Here is a 25,246-nt window from a genome sequence, read left to right as displayed (position 1 = left end):
GCCTGTATTAGGGTTGTCTAACTGCTGCACCCACCAACCCCAAATCTTAGGCTCCAAGCAATAAAGTTGTTTCTTGCTCCTGTCACAGAGCAGTCAAGGGTTTGCGGGTGGCCTTCCACAAGGGGGTTCAGGGATCCAAGCCACTTCTGCGGGATGCTCTGCATCTGGTCAGGAGTTGAGGGAAGAAATCACAGAGAATACGAGGGTGGTCTTAGAGTTCAGGCCTGCAAGTGGCACACCTCACTCTATCCATTTTTTCACCCCTTTTGAAACAGGGTCTCATTCTGTCATCCAAGTTGTTGTGCAGTGGCGTGATCTCGACTCATTTCAGCCTCAGCCTCCTGGGCTCAAGTGATCCTCCAGCCTCAGCTCCCCCATGTAGCTGGAACTGTCGGCACGCACGCCACCACACCTGGCTAATTTTTGTATTTTTAGTAGAGATGGGGTTTCACCATGTTGCCCAGGCTGGTCTTGAACTCTTGCTGGTCTTGAACTCCTGGATTCAAGCAATCCACCCCCTTGGCTTCCTAAAGTGTTGGGATTATAGGTGTGAGCCACCACGTCCGGCCCATGCCGAGCTAATTTTTAAACATTTTTTGGTAGAAATGAGGTCTCACTGTGTTGCCCTGGCTGGTCTCAAACCCCTGGTCTCAGTCCTCCTGCCTCAGCCTCCCATAACGCTGGGATTATGAGTCTGAGCCACTGCGCCTGGCCTCTCCATATTTCTATGATTCTCCATATTCCCATGGACAGCTGTGGCCCAGTCAGTCTGTGCTCTCTGGAGGACGTCTGCTCAAATAAAAGCCCAGTTCAGGGAAGGTTCTGTCTTCAGGATCCCAGAGAAACTTGAGGCTTCTCCATGAGGGGAAAGTGAGCGGGCCGAGGTGATTGTAGTTTATCCTCATATACGGATCTCTACCCACAGAATGGGCCACTGTGCAGTCATTAACTAGAACGATAAACACTCACATTCAGAAACAGAAAAGTGCCTGTAACGTTGTGCTGACTTGGGCCGGGCGCGGTGGCTCAAGCCTGTAATCCCAGCACTTTGGGAGGCCGAGACGGGCGGATCACGAGGTCAGGAGATCGAGACCATCCTGGCTAACACAGTGAAACCCCGTCTCTACTAAAAATACAAAAAACTAGCTGGGCGAGGTGGCGGGCGCCTGTGGTCCCAGCTACTCCGGAGGCTGAGGCAGGAGAATGGCCTGAACCCGGGAGGTGGAGCTTGCAGTGAGCTGAGATCCGGCCACTGCACTCTAGCAAGGGGGAGCAAGGGGGACAGAGTGAGACTCCGTCTCAAAAAAAAAACAAAAAAACCCAAAACAAACAAACAAAAAAAAACATTGTGCTGACTTGAAAGGAATAGAGACTAGAGTTCATGTAAAATGAGAGACACACACAAATACTTTTCTAGGCACCTGCGCATATGTATCTGCAAGAATGTTCACTGAAATGTCACCACCATAATCACAGAATTTCTTCGTCATTCTCAGTACTTTTACAATTTATACTATCTACTGAGAAGATCTCCTTTATATAAAGTGAAACAAAAAGAAGAAAAGCTACACAAAAAAAAGTCTGAGTAACAAACTAAAACTCTCCAAACCCCAGTTCGCCAAGAAAAAAAAAGCGACCCAAACTGTAAGCAAACTAACGGTCAGCGTTTTTAAACTCAGGCTCAGATCTGAGAGGCACGTTGTTAGGGGTGCAGTCTCGTGCCTCTGTTAATTCCACAGCTCATTTAGCGGCAAACTTGCCCACAGTACATCTCCATAGAAATGGAATCCACAGGCACTGGCAACTGTAGGATGTCATTACCCGGGGAGGTGGCAAACTCCGGAGGCTGAGAGGAGTTCTCACACCAACAAGAAAGGTGAGCCTGGGGTCTTCAAAGGCAGCACGCCCATGGCCTGCCACGTGGCCTCCTAATGGGCACACTTCAGGGCTGGGTGAGAAATGCTTGGAAACCTGGGTGCTCCCTCCTGGGCAGCTTATAAAAGCCACCCTAGGTTCTGCTCCTTAAGGAGAGGTGACGGGGACGGGGACGAAGCAGGCAGGGAGGGCAAGGGTTCAGACCAGGCCAATGCTCGCCGCCTCCATCTTCCGTCCGACACTGCTGCTCTGCTGGCTGGCTGCTCCTTGGTCCACCCAGCCTGAGAGCCTCTTCCACAGCCGGGACCGCTCGGACCTGGAGCCATCCCCACTGCGCCAGGCCAAGCCCATTGCCGACCTCCACGCTGCTCAGGTAGGAGGAAGCTGGAAGAATAGCAACACCCCCAGGCACACGCACGTGCACACAGGCACATGCACATGCTCTCACAGGCACAGGCACGTGCACACGCACGCACAGGCACAGGCCAGGATGGCGACTGTGCCGAGGCAGAGAAGGGCCACGCAGGCTGGGCTGGGAGGGAGGAGTGGCTCCTGTGGCTCCTATTGAACAACCATGAATCCAGTGTTAACCTGATTCGACAACCCCACAGGTCAGCCCTAGTGAGAGAGAAATGTCCATGCACAGACAACAGACTGAAATGCCAAGTGCCTTTCCAAAGGCAAGCATGTGATACTGTAGTGGCCAAGGCACTGTCGGAAGGTTTTCTGTGGCTGCTCACCATGCCAGTCTCTGGATGAAGAGAAGGGAACAGCCCCGCAAGGTTCCCCAACACCGCAATAGTGAGGATCCTAAGAGAGCTGTCTGGGGTGGCATCCGTGGACCTCACCTGAGTCTGTGGTGAAACACCCAGAGGTCTGATGCAGCCGATCCCCTCCTCCAGAGAGTCGTGGTTGGGGACAGGGAGTGGACCCATGAGGTCCCTTGACCTGCCCTGGCACGTGGTCCTGTGGTCACCATAGGCCAGGAGCTGATGCTCAGGGTCAAGTCCAATCCCCAGCTCCCATGGTGCCCCAGAGGCCAGGGCAGAGAACAGGAGAGCCGCCCTGTAGCCAGGCCCTCAGCACCATGGGGGCCGCCGACCTCCCTCCCTCGGTGCGGCCATGAGGAAGCCCCCGGGTCCTCAAACCCAACCACTGCCAAGCCCCTCAGTTCGAATTCCCAGCTCTCAGGACATGCCTCACCCTGGCCTTCTCTGCGGTGTGGCCACGCCCGGCCTTCCTTGGCACCCCCACCTGCCCCCCACGACCCGCCCCGCATGGCCTCGGGAAGCCGTCTTCCTTCCTCACTGCGCCGACCTCTTACCTCCTCCCGGCACTCGCCCACCCCGCTGCCCAGGTCTCCTGCTCCTCGGGCCCTGGGGCGCCTCTGACTCAGCCTGGTGCCCATCCAGGGCCCGCACTCAGGACGGCGCCCTGGACTCGCTCCCTGTCTCCTGTCTCTGTCCCTCACTGCTGCTCTCTCTGTATCTCCCTCCCTATTTCTATTGCTATCTCCGTCTGTCTCTCCCTGGCTGTCTCTCTGCTTCTGTCTCTTTGTCTCTCTGTCTCTGTGTCTCTCCCCATGTCTCTGTCTCTCTAGACTCTGGGGCAGGGCAGCCCGGGAGGGCCCGGACCGAGGCGGCCCAGATGAGGGTGCCTTTCTCTCCCCCAGCGGTTCCTGTCCAGATACGGCTGGTCGGGGCTGCGGGCGGCCTGGGGGCCCAGTTCCGAGGGGCCGCCGGAGACCCCCGAGGGCGCCGCCCTGGCCGCGGCGGTGCGCAGGTTCCAGCGGGCGAACGCGCTGCCGGCCAGTGGGGAGCTGGACGCGGCCACCCTGGCAGCCATGAACCGGCCGCGCTGCGGGGTCCCCGACACGCGCCTACCGCCCCCCGTCGCCGCGTCTTCGCCCCCCGGCCCGCCCCCCAGAGCCCGCTCCAGGCGCTCCCCGCGGGCGCCGCTGTCCGTGTCCCGGCGGGGTTGGCAGCCCCGGGGCTCCCCCGACGGCGGGGCCGCCCGGGCCTTCTCCAAGAGGACGCTGAGCTGGAGGCTGCTGGGCGAGGCCCTGAGCAGCCAGCTGTCCGCGGCCGAGCAGCGGCGCATCGTGGCGCTGGCCTTCAGGATGTGGAGCGAGGTGACGCCGCTGGACTTCCGCGAGGACCTGGCCGCCCCCGGGGCCGCGGTCGACATCAAGCTGGGCTTTGGGAGAGGTAAGAGCGCCCCGGGCTCCTGGCCTTCCTGCCCCAGCCCCTTGGGGATCCTGGCGCACCAACCCCCGCCTCGGCCACCTGCAGAATAGGGGGATAAGCCCTCCCGGCCTGTCCCAGGCGCACCTGTCAGCAGGCAGAAGCCTCCGGTCAGCGTCCTCTTGTCAGAATCGTGGTCACCCCGCAGAGAACCCGGTGTGGCCTATGGGGACACTACGGCTGGCCCTGGGCGCAGGCTGCTGCCCGGGCTGCTCCTGAACGTCCCACTCGGCTCCCTGCCTGTGCCTCCAGCTTCCTAGGGAGCAGCAGCCGGGCCTCGGGACAGGCCGGGGTCAGGCACAGGTGCCACCACCTCCCCCGTACAAACGGACAAATGCGGGACAAAATACCTTGGACATCTAGCAACAGAAGTGTTAAGGGGCAGACCGAGCAGAAGAGGTGACCACTGCCACCTGGAATTGGGTGCTGGCGCCCCCAGGAATCAGGTCTTGGTCTAGACTCAAGGATGGCTGGGATCTGGGATGCCCAGAAAAAGGCACCCAGAATGGAGAGTGGATGGGGCGTGGAAGTGGTCAGAGACAAGCAGCAAGCAGACAAGCCGCTTTTCAGCCCCATCGGTGACCCAGGGGTGCACAGGGCTGTCTTCTGGTCTCACTGAGTTAATGTCCCAGGGTGAGAAGTACAGGGACACGGTGGGCTGAAAAAGACAAATTTTAAGGGACCCGGCTTCCAGTATTTCATGACCTCCGCAGAGGCGAGGATCCGGCCCTGATCTTGTCCGGGTGAGGCCTTTTTGCCATCTTCCCAGGCCCCCTCTGCTCTGCTCCCAGGCATTTGGTGCCTGCTGGTCTCTGTCTCTGACAGTAAACACGGTTTATAAACAAACCGTCTCCCACCCTCCTCACATTGAGGACTTAATCCAGGAGCTGTCGCTCTGTCTGCCTCTGCTGCCGGTTCCTGGAGGCTGGGGACCCCCTAGGTGAGGAGTCTGTATGTGGGGCACTCATCCTGCACCTGGACCTTCTCCCCCTCGCCAGGCCGGCATCTGGGCTGTCCACGGGCCTTCGATGGGAGCGGGCAGGAGTTTGCACACGCCTGGCGCCTAGGTGACATTCACTTCGACGACGACGAGCACTTCACGCCTCCCACCAGTGACATGGGCATCAGCCTTCTCAAGGTCAGTGGTCCTGAGCCGCTCGTGTTGATAAGACACCAGCAGTGCTCATGGGCCGACGTCCAAAAAGTCCAAGCTTTTCCCATGTAGCGTCTGCATCCTCTGAGGAGGTAAATCTGTGTCTGACGACGGCTCCCCAGTTCCACTGGTGCTCCCCTCTTCACAAGCACCGCTCCTCTCGAAACACAGGCCTGCGTCTGTTACGCAGGGATCCATCGCCCAGGCTTCACCTAGCGCCCATGGTGTGTGTCCCCTTCTAGGTGGCCGTCCATGAAATTGGCCATGTCCTGGGCTTGCCTCACACCTACAGGACGGGATCCATAATGCAACCAAATTACATTCCCCAGGAACCTGCCTTCGAGTTGGACTGGTCGGACAGGAAAGCAATTCAAAAGCTGTATGGTAAGACTGCTGGGGAGGGCATCCCTGAGCTCGCGGAGGACCCCGCTCACTCCTCACCGGGAACCTGGGTCCAAGAGCACAACGTTGTACAACTCATGTCACCCAAGGGTAGCCGTCCTCTAGCTCCCTGATGCCATTCTCTTAGTTAAAAGTGGTTCTGCCCAGTTGACAGCCAGTCCCTCCTGTGTCCTGTCTTCCACATGCCACATGCATTTCCAGGGAGGACAGTGAACGCAGTGTTTTTCTCAACACAAGCAGGCCCCCCCACCCATGCTATGGCATCCCACCAGAGACGCACACACTGGAAGCCCTGGGAGTTTACTGCAATCCCAAAGAAACTGAGTTTAGCCTGGCCAGGATAAGCTCTAATCTCTATTTAAAATCATTTAGGCCAAACGTTCTAGTGGTTGATTAAAGTGGTTAGTGATTTAACACAGAGGCCCAAGGGAATAAAGCTGTCCTCCTCTTTTCCATTCAGAGGTCCCTAGGCTGGGCACAGTGGTTCACGCCTGTAATCCCAGCACTTTGGGAGGCCAAGGTGGGCGGATCCTTGATGTCAAAAGTTCGAGACCAGCCTGGCCAACATGTTGAAACCCTGTCTCTACCATAAATACAAAACTTAGCCGGACGCGGTGGCACACGCCTGTTATCCCAGCTACTTAGGAGGCTGAAGCAGGAGAATTGCTTTAACTCATGAGGTAGAGGTTGCAGTGAGCCAAGATTGCACCACTGCACTCCAGCCTAGGTGACAGAGGGAGACTCTGTCTTGAAAAAAAAAAGTCCCTAACAGAGACCAGCCCATTTCTGTTCTCACATCCCCCCGTTCTCAGCACTGTGTGTCTTTGGAGACAATAACAGGCAGGACACACGGACTTGCCCCAGTGGAAACCTTACTCTTACATGAGCCCAGAATCAAACTTCTTCCCGCTAATGAAGTCAAATTGCCGTTAAGGCGTCAAGGGAGGCATTCACTAGCTATATTTAGGGTGGTCAACCATACATAACTTTGCATCCAAATTGAGATGCTTCTGAGAGGGGCCTGGGACACTGTGAAGAATGAAGCCACAATGTGGCTGTGAACCAGGACTGTAGCAGGCAGCTTGGCACCTCCAGCTCCCTCTGCTCACCACCTCAACCTTTTTTTTTTTTTTTTCCCAAGATAGGGTCTCACTGTATTGCCCAGGCTGGAGTATAGTGGACTGATCTCAGCTCATTGCAGCCTCAACTTCTCAGGCTCAAGCAATCCTCCCACCTCAGCCTCCCAAGTAGCCTGTGCCAAGGGACCACAGGCACGTGCCACCATACCCAGCTAATTTTTGTGTGTGTGTATATATATATGTGTGTGTGTGTGTATATATATATATATATATATTTTTTTTTTTTTTTTGTAGACACTGGGTTTCACCATGTTGCCCAGGCTGATCTTGAACTAACCAATCTTGCCTCGGTCTCCCAAGGTGCTGGGATTACAGGCATGTGCCACTGCACCTGGCCTCACTTCAGTCTTACATGGTGTCTTACTTTAAGGTGTTTTTATAGAAAGCCCCAGCTTTGCAACTGTCTTCATTCAAGTCACACAGGAAAATATGTTTCTGTACCATGTGACAAGTGACTTTTTTTTAAGGCTCCTGTGAGGGATCATTCGATACTGCATTTGACTGGATTCGCAAAGAGAGAAACCAATATGGAGAGGTGATGGTGAGATTTAGCACATATTTCTTCCGCAACAGCTGGTACTGGCTTTATGAAAATCGAAATAATAGGACACGCTATGGGGACCCTATCGAAATCCTCACTGGCTGGCATGGAATCCCAACATACAACATAGATGCCTTTGTTCACATCTGGACATGGAAAAGAGATGAACGTTATTTTTTTCGAGGTACAGATTCTTCATGGATGGTTCAATTTCCCTTGTTAAATGAATGCACTCAGAAGGAATGTCTTGAGCCGCTACCAAGGAATCTGTTGTAATGCTCTCGTCATTACTTGCTTAATTTTTATCTGCTCCATCAGACTGGAAGCTCTGAGGGCACAAGGATTAGGTTCTATTCTGGCTTTTTGTTTGTTTGTTTCTGAGACAGAGTTTCACTGTTACCCAGGCTGGAGTGCACAATCATGGCTCACTACAGCCTCGACCTCCTGGGCTCAAGTGCTGTTCCCACCTCAGCCTCCTGAGTAGCTGGGACCACAGGCACACACTACTACACTTGGCTTAATTAAAATATATATATATATTTTTTGTAGAGATGGGAGTCTCACTGTGTTGCCCAGGCTAGTCTTGAACTCCTGGCTTCAAGCCATCTTTCCACCTTGGCCTCTCAAAGTGTTGGGATTACAGGGGTGAACCAGTGCACCCAGCCCCTGATCTTCTTAAGACGGCACTAAGTCACTGAATGAGTGAATGAACTCTACTAGGTACTAAGGTGGCTGCCAAAAAACTGTAAGAAAGGGCCCTGCCCTGCAGTTTTAATCTGGTTCTGGTGGGAAAAAAAAATACCTTGGACATCTAGCAACAGAAGTGTTTTTAAGGGGCAGACCAAGCAGAAGAGGTGACCACTGCCACCTGGAATTGGGTGCTGGCGCCCCAAGAATCAGGTCTTGGCCTAGACTCAAGGATGGGTGGGATCTGGGATGCCCAGAAAAAGGCACCCAGAATGAAGAGTGGATGAGGGCGTGGAAATGGTCAGAGACAAGCAGCAGAAGCAAAGCCGTGGGGCTGGGAGTGAAAAAGCCGCAGAGCTGTGAGAGTGGGGTCCATCAAAGCTGGCGACAGACTTACCCGGGATGAGGTCAGGCTAGAAAGGCAGGTTGGTCCAACCACAGAGGGCCTCAAATGCCAGGGCCAGGGCTGGACTTTGCTGAGCAGGCCATGAGCCATCAATGGCGATTGCTCAACAGGGAAGGTCAGTGTTTTGCTGGAAGACAGAAACTGATGTGGTGGAGCCTGGGGGGGTCATGGGGAACACAGAAAGAAAGGCAGGTCTGGGACTCTTACTACCGCTGCTCCTTACTCACCCCCGGTCTCATCCAGTACCCTGGGCCCGGTGCACGAAGCATGCTGCCTTTGCAAAACCAGACAGCACAGAGTCCGATCACAAACATGATTTTGTGGTCACTGCTTTTTCCTTCCCCTTTCCTACCCAGAGACAAGTTGTATAGCCCCTCTGCCTGAATCCTGGTAAATAACCATAGGGCTTTCAATTGCTCAAAAAGACTTAACAAGGCAAGAGCCAAACGGAATGAACTTTATATGCAAATTTTACCATAAGGATCCTGTATATAAATTTGGTCTCAGTTTTCCTTCATATCACACAAAGGAAGAATTAGTTCAGTACATAAAGAAATTGCCTTACAGCTGACTTTTTTTAGTTCAGGTCTTTCAGAGTTGGAAGCACATCTTTCAGGGTTTTAAGAAGTTCCAAACTAGAATTTATGTTGGCAACACTCAAAGAATCTTAATTACAGATTTAGGTCATCATAGGATAACTACTACAATACAGCTGTATTTTATTCTTGGAGCTTTAAAGACATCTTAATTTGCTATGAATAATTTGGATTAAAAGAAATTCCTATTAGAGTGAACTGCATCTCTAACTGGACATACGTCGCATTGTTCTCAATAGTGAACTTTTCCAAGTGTATTAAATATTTGGTTGCTAAGGAACGTACCGCCTGGGGAGTTCTGTGAGCTGTGAACACCAAATTATCTGAGTGGATTTAGTCTATTCCGTTGGCAAGATACCAAATATTCAGGATTAGGAACTAACAAGAAGAGGCTAAAATAAACTCCTACTGATTTAGAGCACGAAATGAGCGTTTGAACTCTGAAACAAAATGGAGCGAAGTTCCATTTCGTAGGACAGTGGGCAGCCTCTCCGGAGTGGAATTTGAGAGTCCTGACTTGCATTCCTGGCTCAGCCTAGGCGGTCTGAATGTGGACAAGTCACTTCAGCTCTCTACTCCAGTGTCCTTATTTGTAAGGTGGGCGTGGTGGGGGGACTAGAGGACTCTCAAACACTCAAGGTATAATCCAATCATAAGGATCATGATTTCTTCAGTAACAAGAGGGCTTATATTGATTAGGATAGGAAAGTGATTCCAAGCCTTGGGCCACTAACATTAAAAGGAACATCTTTAGACTGTAAAGGAAGAAGAAAAAAACATTAAGATACTAAGGTAAAAAAGACAGGATTTTTGCTGTTTTGTTTTTGCTTTTGATGAGGGCTGGGAGGATGACGTTCATGGGGCGGGGTTTCCTTTTGCTGTGAAAGGCAACCAACATTCCAACTGCAGCAGTGACGGTCAAGAAAAATGCACTTCTTGGGTTAAATGTAGGACTAATTCAAGACCTCGGAAATCGCGGAGTGGAGGCTTCACTCAGACGCCGAAAGCCCTGCTTTCTCCTAGAATCATGGCAACACATTGTACAGGATTGGCTGAGACCTAGATTAAAACTGTCCGCTTTGTCACATGATTTAATAGTAATAAACCATATGCACGTATTTTGTTTGGCTCTCAGGAAATCAATACTGGAGATATGACAGTGACAAGGATCAGGCCCTTACAGAAGATGAACAAGGAAAAAGCTATCCCAAATTGATTTCAGAAGGATTTCCTGGCATCCCAAGTCCCCTAGACACAGCCTTTTACGACCGAAGACAGAAGTTAATTTACTTCTTCAAGGAGTCCCTTGTAAGTAGAAGGCTCTTCAGCCGAGCAATGCTTCTGTCATCCCTAATAGAGATTGGTCAGATGGTCAAGTTTGTATTTAAAAGCTGTACTTGGCCTGCCACAGTGGCACACGCCTGTAATCCCAGCACTTTGGGAGGCCAAGGTGGGCAGATCGCTCAAGTCCAGGAGTTTGAGACCAGTCTGGACAACATGGTGAAACCCATGTTTCGGTCTCAACAAAAAATACAGAAATTATCCAGGTGTGGTGGCACATGCCTGTGCTCCCAGCTGCCTAGGAGGCTGAGACGAGAGGATCACTTGAGCCTGGGAGGTCGAGGCTGCAGTGAGCTGTGATTGCACCACTGCACTGCAGTCCATCTGGGCAAGAGTGAGACTGGGTACAGAAAAAACCCAAAAAACTTGTACTCACTTCAGATCTAAATAGCGATGGCAGAGCATGATGGAAAATTAAGAAGTTCAAGTCTAAAGAATTTGGTACAAAGTCTTGTCTCGTTGTTATAAATTAACCTAAAAATATTAATGATTTTCAGAAGAGCCAGTCTATCTTATTTGCTTTGCAGGTATTTGCATTTGATGTCAACAGAAATCGAGTACTTAATTCTTATCCAAAGAAGATTACTGAAGTTTTTCCAGCAATAATACCACAAAACCATCCTTTCAGAAATATAGATTCCGCTTATTACTCCTACGCATACAACTCCATTTTCTTTTTCAAAGGCAATGCATACTGGAAGGTAGTTAATGACAAGGACAAACAACAGAATTCCTGGCTTCCTGCTAATGGCTTATTTCCTAAGAAGTTGATTTCAGAGAAGTGGTTTGATGTTTGTGATGTCCATATCTCCACACTGAACATGTAATAAGAAAAAGTGGGAAATGGAGTCATAGGACTTCGCTAAGAGAAAAATTCTGATATTGTTTACAAAGAAAACCAGATTTTCAGTAGCTAAAGCAAATATGGCACTGTAAGTTAAAACCCAATGGGAAAAGCCTTAGTTGAACTTTTAAAATACTTCATTTAAAAATCAGTTGCTCAGGGAAAACATAATTCATAACCTAGAAAGGCTAAAAAAAACAAAGAAACCCAAAAACTAAGCATCCAATGATCTTCGCCTGCTTCCTACTCTGTGGGGCTCCGCCCATCCCAACTGTTTGCCCACCTGATTAATGGGAGTTGGAAGGGTGGCCAGAGCCCTGGGTCAAGCTATGAAGGAAGGAGATGGCACGGAGATGATTTTACTGAGGGATGTAATGGGAAAGTCATGGGATTCAAATGGATTGCCCTCCATAGTCCCTGTCAGAATGACATTTCTCTAAAGACAGTGTACAAAAGGTTTTCACGTTTATTTCTCTCTTGATCTTCACAGCTCTGTCAGCGTGGCAGGATGGATGCTACTGTACACATTTCCAGTCACATTAGCCAAAGTTCATCTGTTGTATCCTGCCAAAAGTCAAACCCAATGGTAGCTCTGGGCCCTCATCTCCAACTCCCAGCCCAGGGCCCTCTGCACTTCCTCTGTGTCACTGTGGTGGTCTTGGGCTCTGAAATGAGTTGCACCCTCTTGTTTGAACACACAGGCCTGCAACCCAAATGGTCCTGAACAGAACAGCTTTGCTGGTTCACTATAATTCATGTAGTGTTCTCTCCTGCCACTCTATATGACAGTTCACTTAGGTTCTAAAGACCAGACTACCAAAAGGAGACTCTTGAAGCTAGCTGGATCATTTCATTTTTCCAGTATCAGTTATATCTAGGACAGGCAGTATATCCCTTCAACTTTTACATACTATCGCTATTAACTCTTAACCCAAACGAAAACCCAATGTCATTTGTAATGATGTGAACAAAATCTGAAATTAACTGAAATGGGTTCAGTAGCCTCCATGATCAAGCCACAGATACCAAATTCTTCTTCCAAAGGAAGAGCGGAAACACAGGTACTTTAGGAAATTTTAAGTTAAAAACAGCAAATTACAAATATATTTTATAAGGATCTTTATTCCCCCCGTAGGAACTTTCATGTTATTGCTCTGACAAAGGAAGATAACTAGAATTTATTCTTGCTTAAGAACAAATTCTCCTGTTGACTGAAAGCTTGTTTCAGCCAAGGAGGGGGCGGGAGAAAAGATCAGCACCTCAGGCCCCTGACCCCAGCTCAGTCCTGCCTGAGCGGGAACATGCTTTTGAATTCACTAACCCAAAAGATGGTATATCATCTTTGATCATAATCCACAGAAGTGTCTACGTTTATCTAGCAGGGCGAAGACAGCTTTATTATGTGTGTACACTTGCTACAAGGGGAAACAGAATGACACTGGTCTTGAAATGAAACATTGCTGAATTTGTACAACTGCTTTACAATTTAGAATTCAGGCAAAACTTTAAATGTTTCAGTGATTAATTTGTGCAAACTGATACATATCTGTTCCAAGAAAAATGCAAACTAGGTAAACAACAACTAAGTGGACAAATGGCAGGAGAGAATTCTGCTAAGCTATGATGGATGTTAATTCACTGTCAATGGGCTGGGTGTGATGGCTCACACCTGTAACCCCAGCATGGTGGGGAGGTGGATGGATCCGAGGCAGGTGGATCCCTTGAGCTCAGGAGTTCGAGACCAGCTTGGGCAATCATGGCAAAACGCTGTCTCTACTAAAACTACAAAAAATTAGCCAGGCATGGTGGTGCACACCTGTAGTCACAGCTACTTGGGAGGCTGAGGTGGGAGGATCCCTTAAGCCTGGGAGGCAGAGGTTGCAGTGAGCCGAGATTGTGCCACTGCACTCCAGCCTGGGTGACACTGAGACCCTGTCTCAAAACTAACAAAAAAATCTCAGCCAATGAAAACACCTGAAAATCTCTGTAAAAGAGAAAGAAGTCTCTTTTACATCACAGCTCTGTAAAAATTTGGCTTAAAACCAGTTATTCCAAACAATTTTCTAGTAGAGTTGGAATTCCTTCGGAGGGCTGGCTGGTGTGGGAGGGGCTTCTGGCCACCGTGCAGGGCCTGCAGGGAGCTGGCCGAACCTCCAGCGCGCCTGCCCCCAGGCCTAGGCAGCAGACCTACCCACAATGGTGTCAGGCACAGGAGTCCAGACATTCACCTCACCTTGAAAGAGCCTGTTTTATCTGTTACACTGCCTTGAAATTGAAAGCATGAATTATGAACAAAAACAGCCTTGTGTACTATAGCCATTACAAATAACAGGGGATGTTTGTGTGTAACTGGACAAGAGCCATGTAGCAGCAGCAATAAGTAAAATATTCTAGGGAGAATTTAGTGGACAGCAGAATTTTACTTTTAATGTTCTGAGCTTTGCTTTTTAAAGTTTATTAATTTTAGACTGAGTTCAACTCAAAACTCAATGTGAAGAATGAAAATTGGAAAAATACAAAGACATTTTAAATAAATAGTTTATTTATTCAAAATAGTTTTCTTACCTTATTCACAGTTTCAAGTTTAAAATGAAAACAAGGGGTAGTACCTGCTCTTGATCGACTGTCATATAAAGTCAAAAGTGAATCCTTTCAGAACATGCATTAAATACAGCAATTGCACAACAGCTAGTCTTTGAAAAATCCTGCACTGAAGCTTATGAAGAACACACCTTTTTCCTGGGCAATTTAAAAGGAAACACTGTAGATGCACAGGAAGTCTCCTTAACCCACTTGAACCTGTAATGTCATTTGGATAAAAGTTCTCTTGACCAAAGTAACATTTTATCCAAAATAACCATATCTTAGACCATGTAGCTTGACATACTTCAAAAATAGGAAAGTGTAGCTGCATCACAGCAAGTCTGTGAATACTGAGGTACTATGTACTTCTTAAAGAAACAAATAGTGGAAGCTTTAAGTTTGATTCTGATGTTAGCACTTCAAGTGAAGAAGCCACAGAACTCAACCGTAATTTGTCTGTCACTTAAAATAACTCTGTGTTTCCACTGATATACCTGTTTTAAATGGATATTTCCCTATTATTTAATGAAACAAAGCACCGAATGAACAAACCGGCTCCGTGTTGAAGGCACTGACAGCGTGTCTGGGACACGGCTCTGTGCAGTCACTGAACGGTGCTGCTGCTCGCTGCACTGCCGGCGGCAAGCTGGCCCAGCAGGTGGACGACAACGTTGATTCTTTCCAGAAGAGTCGCAGTTTTATTTGCAGTTGCTCTCAAAAGCTGGGAGTAAATGTGCTTGTTGGTTTTGAGAACTGCATCATCTTCGATGTTATTGCTAGGGTTAAAAAAGACAAAGAGACAGGTAAGGGACCAGCAATGCCTACTGACAATTCAGAGGTCCAGAAAACCAGACAGTGACAGCCCACCAGTCACTCTTCGCAGAGCAGCAGGTGCTCCTCTCCTGCCGGGTGCAGACCTGCCTTCTTCTACCTATTGCTCACAGGCCTGTTTCTACACATTTATTTCAATACATCAATGAAATCCAGTACTCATTCCTTTTATAGACATTTGAATGCCTATTATGTACTAGGAATTACTCTTGACAGAGAACAAAACAGGCAAAAAGAAGCCCCTGACTTACGGAATTTGCATTCTATTGAGGTAGGAGTTTGGGGGAGGGGAGCGGAGGCACTGGGGGAAACACTAGTAAACAAGAGAGTGACAGACGGGACAGCCATGAAGAAAACGCAGTGGAGCTGGGCGAGGACACAGAAGGAGCTATGCGGTATTTCCTCTGTTCCTCAAGCTCCGCCTAAAGCGCCTTCCTGTGTCCCAAACACACATCTAAAGCCACTGTTGGACTGCCATCTCTAGAGCTAGAACTATCTGGGGTTTAAACATGGATTCCTGAACTACAAGAACTGCTGCATCTCAGTTTACTCTAAAAATGTCAGTGCAATTCTGTGTGAAGACTGCCCCTCAGCTGAGGAGTACCAGACAGTACTCTACCTTAAAACTATTTCAGTTTACAGTTTGTCCTGAAAACATTTACCCCTTATGATGGATCGGTGAATTCTATTTTTGTTACTACTGGAAAAGACTAGTAATTCCGTGGCAGTTCATATCTAGCATTTTTTTTTTTTTTTTTAATGAGTCCAGGTGCAGACCCCTGGCTCACATAACCAGGTAACAGATAACAATTCCACAACTCTTTACAGTGTCCATGACCACATCTGAGTCTTACAATAATCCCATCCCCTCAGATAGGCAAGGACTAGCATTTTTAATTTACAGATGTAAAACCTAAGGCCCAGAAGGGTTAATAGTTTGGATTAAGGTCAAAATGTCATGTTTTCCAATTTCAAATGCTATACTCTTTCACCTCTTCGGGGCACAAATTTTCTCCCTTCACCCAAGGGCTTGCCTCAGGCCTGCCAGCCAGCAGCCAGCAGTGCAGAGCTCCCTTCCCCAGGAATTCCCCTTTCTTTTATTCCTGGCTCCATTCCTCCTCCACAGGATCCCCATTGCTGCCTTTAGACATTTCTCCCCTCCAATTCCCACTTATTTTATCAGACAGATCTCCTCCTGCCTTCTCCCAACAACCACAGTACAGCAGAAGTGACTGTTGTAAATGCATCCCTGTCTGTAATCTGGGCCTAAGGTTGGCTGTATTTTAGTTATGCGGGGAGTTAACAGTCACGAAACCTTTGATAACCTTATAGAAAATTTAAATGACTCTGACAGTAATCAAGGCATTAGCACTTAACAATTAGAAATGGCATTTGAAAGATGAATTATTCTTTGTGGACAATGACATCACACTGTCATTTTATTAATAGTTGGGTGCCTAAAGATAACTGATGGCTGCAGGGATCATAACCTTAAAATCTTTGGATCTGTCCTAACCATAACTCTGAATTTTAAGTCTTCATCTTCCAATTTCTACAAATCATGCCTGCCTTAATGCATTCTTATCAGCAGTTTCACTGACCTATGACCCCTATTCAGAGGGCTCCATCATCTCACAGGTTTTTTCTAAAGGGAACTAACTTACATTCTTTCATCTCCCTTTTTACTAATCTTAACCAAATATTAAATGTACACATCTAATGGGAACAACCCACGAATCTAAAGGATCTGTTCTTAGCACTGCAGCAGACAGCTCCCTGAATCTTCAGAGATTACTTCTACTTTTTATGGTATTTCACTATATTAAACCCCAAAGCCACCAAAGTGTCAAGAGGCCTGGATCTGTGAAAGCAATGAATATTAAAATACAGTAGAAGAGTAAATTCTAAATTCCAAAAGAAAAAAGAAAAAACCTTTGGCTTAACAAACTGCTACTGCTAGAATTTCTAGCAGATCAATGCCAATGCAGTTGTCATATGATGATGAAATGCCTGCATAACCTGAAAATGAAAAAAAAATTTTTTTTAAACAAGTAAAATGCATCTTTCACTCTAATTCTATAGGAATCTAATAAGCTTAAGATTTTAGTTATTAAGCCTTGTTTATGTTTTTGCCAGCGGGCATGAAGTGGAAAAAGCAGTAGTCAAAAAATGAAACAAAAATTTATTTAACATGGCCTCTTATTATCTGTGGAGGATTGGTTCCAGGATCCTCCAGGAAACTCAAATCTGAGGAGGCTGGAGTACCTGATATAAGATGGTGTAGTATTTCCATTTTGGCTGTGTACATCTTCCTATATACTTTAAATCATCTCTAGATTAGTTATAATACCTAATACAATGTAAATGCCATATAAATAGTTGTTATATTGCTTTTAAATTTGTATTTTTTTATTTATTTATTTATTTAATATTTTCAATCTGTGGTTGGCTGAATCTGTGGATGCAGAATCCCTGGATACAGAGGGCTGACTGCATTTTCTCTTTTAGGTCTCATTCTGATTTCCCTCTATACTGCAAAAGAGAATGTTCATGTATCACTGTGAAACAACTAAGCCTGTGGCAGAGGCTATTTTCCTCTTAACAATAAAATTATAGATGTTTTCATTTGCATATCAGTGAAAAATGAAATAGTCATTGACTTAGTAATTAATATTTTTGTTTTGAAACTGTCAAGGTGCTTATTTTATTAACACAGTATCACATTTAACCGTTTAATAAACCTTAAAATCAATATAAATTAGCTAAATAAGACTGAATACATCATGCATGAAAACTTTACACTAAAATAGTTTTCAGCAGCATATTAATAACCTAAATAAACAGAAACTTAGAAAACCTTCCATTAAAACAAAAATTACTTAGGTCACACATATGACTGTTACAGTTATAAAAGATAAAACTGAAACTATTACCTATTAAATTACTCAAATGATTGACTTGTGAAAAATCAATGAATCACTTCTTCTCACGTATCACATATTTATATTGCCCTTGTGGAAACCAATACAAATTTTAAAAATTTACACACTGCTGTTAGAAAAAGGCAGGAATTCTTTTCAAGCCTTGTAACTATATGCACTATCGGCTCTGCCTTACAGCTCTTCAGAAAGATGGATGTCTCCGCTAAATTACAGTGAGTGTATCAACACCCGCTGGCTGCTGTGTACCACAACCAGGATATGGTACAGACCCTGAGGACTAACCACCAAGTAAAAGCTCTCCTTAGACTATAGAGAATTATTCAAAAGCTTTTTTTTTTTTTTTTTTAAAGAGATGGGTTTTGCTCTGTCTCCCAGGCTGGAGTGCAGTGGTGCTGTCATAACTTGCTGTGGCCTTGAACTCCTGGGTTCATGTAATTCTCCTGCCTCAGTCTCCCAAATAGCTGGGATCACAGGTGTCAGCCATGGCACTTAGTCCAAAGGCAATTACTGAAAGAAGTTTCTATTCATGGTGCAGAGCTGAAAAAAGTCTCTGGCTCAAGCAGGGCAAACTACAAGGTCATGGCTCTTCTTAAATCCATGAGAGAGGTGGGCCAGCCAGCCGGCCTGCAATCTAAGGAGAGACAGGCTGATGCAGGGAGAGAAAGGACAGTCCTTCCTTACCCGGGACAGAGGCAGCCAGATGCCAGTAAGCATTTAGCTAAAATAGTGAATGAGTTGGTGGGGGCCCAGTGAGGCTGGTGAGAAAGTGTAGGGCCTCTGTGGAGTCAGGGGCTTCACATCTTCTTACTGGCTTTTCTCCAAGGACCTCCTAAAGTTCTCACATAAAAGACCAGTGAGAATCCTGAAAGAATAACCCTCCTGGTGTAGACCGATGGCAGGGTAACAGCAGCTGCTGTAGGAGGGATCGGCAACCCCACCTGGACCCCTTCTCCTCTACGAAACAAAAGCCTCAGTGCAGGTGGGGGAAGACAATGACCACTGTCAACCTTAGGGCATGGGTTAAAGTCAATGAATAGAGGGGAAGGGAACAGAAAAAACACTCTGGGGCGTTAGGCGGGGGTGCAGGAGCAGTGGGAAGGCCACACTCCTGAGACTCAGGGACACGAATGTCTGCCTAGGCTGAGGCTTAAACAACTATGGAGTCCTTGCTAACTCCCTGCTCCCTCCCAAACAGGCGAAAAGGCACCAAAGGACCAGTGACAGTGGAATATGGCTGGAAGAGCTGTGAGAGTGTAAAGACAGATCCTCTCTAAGGTGCAAAACAAAAGAAAGACCTAGAGCTGAAGGTAGAGAAGACATTAAGAATCACCTTCTGCAGACCTGCTCCACCCTACACATGAGGACTGCTAGGAAAACTTGAAGCCCATGGCACATGGAAGGTAACCATCACAATAAAAAAATCTCAACCACAGCTCAACTCCAGGCTAGAAAAATGAATTCCACTTCCCACACTAAAGCCCTAGCAGGGGTAAGTACAAAAAATTCCAGGCAAAAAAAATTATTTCCCTTGGTCTCTACTATCATACATAAGGTATTCAGTTTTCAACAAACAAGAGATACATGGAAGGCAAGGAAAAAACAACATAGTCCCAAGAGACAAATAATCAACAGAACCAGCTAGTTATGACACAGATGTTCGAACTATTTCATAGGTAATTTAAAAGGACTATAATTAGTATGTTCAAGACACTAATGGACAAGGTGGATGCCATGCAAGGTCAGATTGGTGATTTGAGCAGAGAGCTTTGGAACTGTAAGAATGAACCCCAGGGAATTGCTAGAAACGAGGAACACTGTAACAGAGACCAAGAATGCCTTCAAAAAGTTCAACTGTAGATGACACAAAACCAAGTAAGGAATCAGTGAACTTGAAGATAGTTCAATAGAAATTATCCAAACTAAATCACAAAAAGAAAAAAAGGGTGTCAAAAAAACCAGAACAGAATATCCAAGAGCTGTGGAACAACATCAAACAGTCTAATATAGGTATAATGGGCTACCAAGGAGGCGAGAGAATGAAACAGAAGAAAGAAAAATGCTGAAGCCAGGGGTAAAAGCTATCATGACACACCCAAGCCTAATCACAGTCAAACTGCTGGCGGGTGGGACGCCTACAGGCAAGGAAGATGCATTTCTAACAGATGAACAAAAGTAGGAAACACAGCTGGCTTCCAGTCAGAAAACAGGCAGGCCACAGACAATGGAGTGACATCTTTAAAGTATGGAATGAAAAGGACTGTTAACCCAGAATTCTATACTCTGCTCAAAGATCTTCCAAGACTGAAAAAGGAATAAAAATTCTCTCAATTGAAAAGACAGAATTCATTGCTAGCAGAACTAGCAATGCTAAATGCTAAAAGAAGTTTTTCAGGCAGAAGGAATATGATGCTAGACAGAAACCTATACAAAAAGGTTAAGAGTACTGAAATGGAATAAATGAAGGTAAATAAAATCTCCTGTTCTCTTTAATTGCTCTTAAAGATAACTGTATAAGGTAAAAACTAGTAGCAGTGTATTATGTGTTTATAACATACATAAAAGTAAAACGTATAATAACAGAACAAAAGACGGGAGGAAGGAATTGGGAGTCTACTGTTACAAGGTCTTTACAGTACATGTAGAGCAGCATCATATTACTTGAAGGTGGCCTCTCATGCAAGATTAACGATGTATACTGCAAAATCCTAGGTCAACAGCCAAAATAATGAAAAAGTGGCAGATAATAAATCAATAGTGAAATAAAATGGAATCACAGAAACTATTCAATTAACAGAAGGCAGAGAAAGAATCATATTAAATGTGAATGGTCTAGAGACCCCATTGTAAGACTGGACTTAAAAAGCAAGACCCTTGGGCCAGGTGCAGTGGCTCATGCTTGTAATCCCAGCACTTTGGGCGTCTGAGGAAGGTGGACTGCTTGACCCAGGAGTTTGAGACCAGCCTGGGCAACATGGCAAGACCCCATCTCTACAAAAAATGAAAAAATTAGCTGGGTGTGGTGGTGCACACCCGTGGTCCCAGCTTCTCTGAGAGACTGAGGTGGGGGATTGCTTGAGCCCAGGAGGTTGAGGCTGCAGTGAGCTATGATCATGCCACTGCACTCCAGCCTGAGTGACAGAGTGAGACCCTGTCTCAAAAAAACTAAACATAAAAATAAGTAAATAAAAAATAAAAAGCAAGACCCAACTATTGCTACTTACAGGAAACCCAATTTTAATATGAAAGACATACATGGAAAAAAACATTAACCAAAAGACAGCTGAGTGGCTATATTATCAAAGAGGGATATCTGTAGTAATAAGGAGGTCAGTTCTCCCAGATATCACAATCCTACGTGTGTGTACCTAACACAGCTTCAAAAACATATGAAACAAAACTGACGGTGCTGAGAGGAGAAACAGATAAATCCACAAGTGTAGTTGGAGACTTCAACACTCCTCGCTTGGTATATTGATTGCAGAAGACAGAAAGTCAGTGAGAATATAGAAGACCTGAACAATACTATGAACACGCTTAGCCTAACTGACATTTACACAACGCTCTCTACCCCAAACAGCAGGACACGCAGATTTTTCAAGTACACATGGAACATGTGCCAAGACAAATCATATTCTAGGCCATAAAACAAATCTAAGCAAATGTGAAAGAAGAGAACATACACAGTTATGGTCTCAGCACATTAACAGAATTCAACTAGCAAGCAATATCGAAAGATAGCTAACAAGCCCCAATATTTAGAAACCAAACAGCACACTTCAAATAACAAATGGGTCAAAGGAGAAGTCTCATTTAGAAACCAAACAGCACACTTCAAATAACAAATGGGTCAAAGGAGAAGTCTCAGGATATCAAATATTATTTTGAAACAAATGAAAGAGAAAACATACAAAAACATATAAGATGTAGCAAAAGCAGTGGTTTAGAAGAAAATTTTTGGCAGAAAATCTTTTATTAAAAAGGACAAATGTCTCAAATTAGTCATCTAGGCTTCCACCTTAAGAAACTAGAAAAAGAGCAAATTAAGTCCAAAACAAGTAGAAGGGCAGAAATTGATGACATTTAAGAGAGAAACAATGAGGGGAAGAAACAGTCAATTAAGCCAAAAGTTGGTTCTTTGAAAAGATTGAAAAGATTGAAAAAAAAAAATTGATAAACTTCTAGCTAGAATGACCAAGAAAAACAGAAAGAAGAAGGATTACCAATATCAGGACTAAAAGAAGAGCTCTCATCACAAACCCCCTTAGACATTAAAAGGATAATAAGGGAAACTGTGAACCTATACATTTGACAATTTAGATGATGGACCTTCGTTTATTCAAGAAAAAGACAGCCTGAGTAATACTGTATCCAAGAAAAGAAATTGAACTCACTGTTTAAAAACTTCCAACAAAGTAAACTCCAGGTTAAGATGGTTTTACTGGTAAATTCTACTACATGAAGACCTAGTACTAATTCTGTACAATCTCTTTCAGAAAATAGAAGAGGGAACATGACTCACAGACTTTATGAGGCCAGCACTGTTCTAATACTCAAACCAGACAAACCCATTATAAGAAAAGTGAGCTGTAGACCACTATCCCCTATGCACAAACACAAAAATTATCAACAAAATGTCAGCAAAATGAATCCAGTAATACATAAAAAGAATACTCCATCACAACAAACTGGGATTTATCCCAGGAATGCAAAGTTGGTTTAACATTTGAAGAATCAATGTAATCCATTATATTAACAGGCTAAACAAGGGAAACCATGTGGTCATCTCAACAGATGCAGTAAAAGCACTGGACACAAATTCAATATCCATTCATGATAAAAACACTCTTAGCAAATTCAGAATAGAAGAAAACATCCTCAACTTGATAAAGGCCTCTACAAAGCCCCACAGCTGATACGAGGCTTAATGGTAAAAGACTGAAAACTTTCTCCCTGAGATCCTGAGGAACTGGGGGCAGGGGCAGGGTTGACTGCAAAGGACAGCAGGAAGAATTCTTGGAGCGATGGAACTGTTTTCTGTCATAACTGTGGTGGCAGGCACACATCGGTATGCATTTGTCAAGATTTTAAGAAGGATACACCACAAAGAGTCCATTTTACTGTATATAACAAAAAAAAAAAAAAAAAAAAAAAGAAAAGACAAAAATGGGCCGGGCGCGGTGGCTCAAGCCTGTAATCCCAGCACTTTGGGAGGCCGAGGCGGGCGGATCACAAGGTCAGGAGATCGAGACCACGGTGAAACCCCGTCTCTACTAAAAATACAAAAAATTAGCCGGGCGCGGTGGCGGGCGCCTGTAGTCCTAGCTACTCAGGAGGCTGAGGCAGGAGAATGGCGTGAACCGAGGAGGCGGAGCTTGCAGTGAGCCGAGATCGCGCCACTGCACTCCAGCCTGAGCAATAGCGTGAGACTCCGTCTCAAAAAAAAAAAAAAAAAAAAAAAAAAGACAAAAATGACCTGTACCCTACGATTATAAATTGGTAAAATATACATAAGGTAACTGGTAACAATGGATATTAGGATAAATGGTTTTCATTTCCTTTTCTCTATTTTCCAAATTTTGTTGTATGGTCAGATTGCACTTACATTTAAAAACAAGGAAGGCATATCATTTATATTACTTTCCTGATCTAGTACTACTACTGAAATTTCAAATTAAATCAATAATGCCAAAATAACAACTTTGGCAAAAGAATGTAAGTGTAACAAGATAACCCAAGGCCACGAGAACATTTCTGCGGAGGTGTGTGCTCCTGCTTCCGTGTTCTGTCCTCTACTCTGCACTTGGCCCTGAGCATCAAAACTCCAGTCCAGGCTCTCCATTAATCACAACATTCAGAAGTGTCACTAGAAACACAGATCTTCATTCCAGGGTTACTCATCTCCCTCAGGGAAAACGTTAACAACAGAGTATTTGCCCTTAGGCAGCAAGATTTCTTTCTTTTTGTAATTTCAATACATAGAAGGCTTCATGGAGAGAGTTCTTACCTAGTTTAACAAGTCAAGAAGGAACACCACTTAAAATTCTGAACTATCCACATAGAAGACAAGACAGAATACTATCTGTTCTTTCCTTCTTTTTTTTTTTTTTTTTGAGACAGAGTCTCACTCTGTTGCCTAGGCTGGAGTGCAGTGGTGTGATTTCAGCTCACTGCAACCTCTGCCTCCTGGGTTCAAGCAATTCTCGTGCCTCAGCCTTCCCAGTGGCTACGATTAACAGGCGCACACCACCACACCAGTTAGTTTTTGTATTTTTGGTAGAGATGGGAGTTTCACCATGTTGGCCAGGCTGGTCTCGAACTCCTCAACTCAAGTGATCTGCCTGCCTCAGCCTCCCAAAGTGCTGGGATTACAGCTGTGAGCCAATGTGTCTGGCCACTATTTTTCCTTTATGTTAGTAGAGAATATTTTTATAGGTAGGGTGCTGGGAAAGAAATTCCTACAAATATCCACTTAATTTACCTTGTTTTCTTTTTAGTTGAAGATAGCAGTTTAATGGACTGAAGGAGAAGAAATGACAACCGAGACTCAAATATACTGAGGAGTTTCATCACTTCTTCTCGATTGAGACTAGGAGAAGCATCAGCAGCTGGAGCAGCGTCACCACTCTTAGGCTAAAAACAACAACAAGTTATTTTCCTGGAGCTACCCAACAGCTGTAGTTTCATACCGTATCAAGTGATGCAACTGCAGTTTCATTAATCTAACAAATGTTTAACCCTAAACAAACAAACAGAAAGCACACCTATGATCATTCTGATAGACTAAAACACATAATTAAAATGTCTCAGCCTGCATAGGCACTTTTGTAGAAGAAATTAATCCTGACTTTGCAACATTAGACACAACACGGAAATGTACGGTACCACACAGGATTTGACCAAGCAGGGCTAGAAGAGCAATAGGTGGGTGCACCATGGGGCCTTCAGGAAGCTCTTACAACAGTAGAAGGTAACACGAATGCCGGAATGCCCAGAAAACGAGAAATTCCTTCCTGAGGAGCCTGCTTAGGCCCAGTCACCATTCAACTGCTCCCAGGCATTTTAATGGAAATTACAAAGGAGTGCAGAGGCCTTTTCTTTTAAAACATAAAACAAAACAAATTCCCACCAACAGCAACAAAAAACTTGAGACTTTATAATTTGCTAACTATGGTCTTGTTGAGATATACTCTTAAAAATATTTTAAAATACTTGCAAATTAAAGAAAGGAGATGAATAATTCTACTAGGCAAATATAACAAATCACTGTTAAAATGTTTCAGCACACAGCATACATATGTACATGTGTGTATATATATACACACACATAAAACACATACTCACACACATAATATACCCACTATGTACATTCACCATGTAGTTTAAGACAAACGAAATCCAAAGACAGTCATTTCCTCCATTTACCTGGCCAAATTCTTCTAAAAGCTCCTTCTGGATCAGCTGGAATGCGTGCTCGGTTCTCACCATTATATCAAGAGCCCCAGATAGTGTTTTCAACTTTCCAACATTGCTATTCTGACCTAAAGTGTTAAATACAAAATGTTCATTTCTTTAATATAAATCTAGAAACCCATCTAATGTTAATGTATTAATGAAAATTCAGACTTTCAAAATGCTATAAAGGAAGCTAAAGAGAATCTTAATT

The 25,246-nt window shown here is 45.4% G+C and overlaps 2 protein-coding genes across 3 annotated transcripts in view; one reads left to right on the top strand and one right to left on the bottom strand.

The window, feature by feature from the left end:
• The first annotated feature begins 153 nt into the window (after positions 1-153).
• MMP21 (matrix metallopeptidase 21) lies at positions 154-13,676 on the top strand. The gene is made up of 7 exons (XM_050803811.1): positions 154-2,248; positions 3,548-4,082; positions 5,117-5,256; positions 5,514-5,655; positions 7,280-7,537; positions 10,178-10,350; positions 10,911-13,676. Exons 1-7 carry the CDS (start codon positions 2,087-2,089, stop codon positions 11,208-11,210), a joined length of 1,710 nt encoding a protein of 569 aa, XP_050659768.1. The 5' UTR covers positions 154-2,086; the 3' UTR covers positions 11,211-13,676.
• A 75-nt stretch (positions 13,677-13,751) lies between these two features.
• The window catches only part of EDRF1 (erythroid differentiation regulatory factor 1), a 46,067-nt gene continuing 34,572 nt past the window's right edge, over positions 13,752-25,246 (bottom strand). For both annotated transcript variants that reach the window (XM_050803712.1, XM_050803713.1), the window contains 3 exons: positions 25,006-25,121; positions 24,062-24,213; positions 13,752-14,586 (listed from right to left, as the gene is read on the bottom strand). In XM_050803712.1, coding sequence (XP_050659669.1) covers positions 14,415-14,586; positions 24,062-24,213; positions 25,006-25,121 — 440 coding nt within the window. In that variant the 3' untranslated portion in view covers positions 13,752-14,414. The remainder of the gene's footprint in view (positions 14,587-24,061; positions 24,214-25,005; positions 25,122-25,246) is intronic.

Source organism: Macaca thibetana, chromosome 9, assembly GCF_024542745.1.
Source record: "Macaca thibetana thibetana isolate TM-01 chromosome 9, ASM2454274v1, whole genome shotgun sequence".
Taxonomy (NCBI): Eukaryota; Metazoa; Chordata; class Mammalia; order Primates; family Cercopithecidae; genus Macaca; species Macaca thibetana.
This window is presented reverse-complemented; position numbering and strand designations above follow the sequence as displayed.

Bases quoted from the DNA above. Each gene is read 5' to 3' on its own strand.
- MMP21 (XM_050803811.1), top strand. From the start codon at position 2,087: ATGCTCGCCGCCTCCATCTTCCGTCCGACACTGCTGCTCTGCTGGCTG. The intron at 2,249-3,547 runs GTAGGAGGAAGC...TCTCTCCCCCAG, and splicing joins CCGACCTCCACGCTGCTCAG to CGGTTCCTGTCCAGATACGG. The intron at 7,538-10,177 runs GTACAGATTCTT...TTTGGCTCTCAG, and splicing joins TGAACGTTATTTTTTTCGAG to GAAATCAATACTGGAGATAT.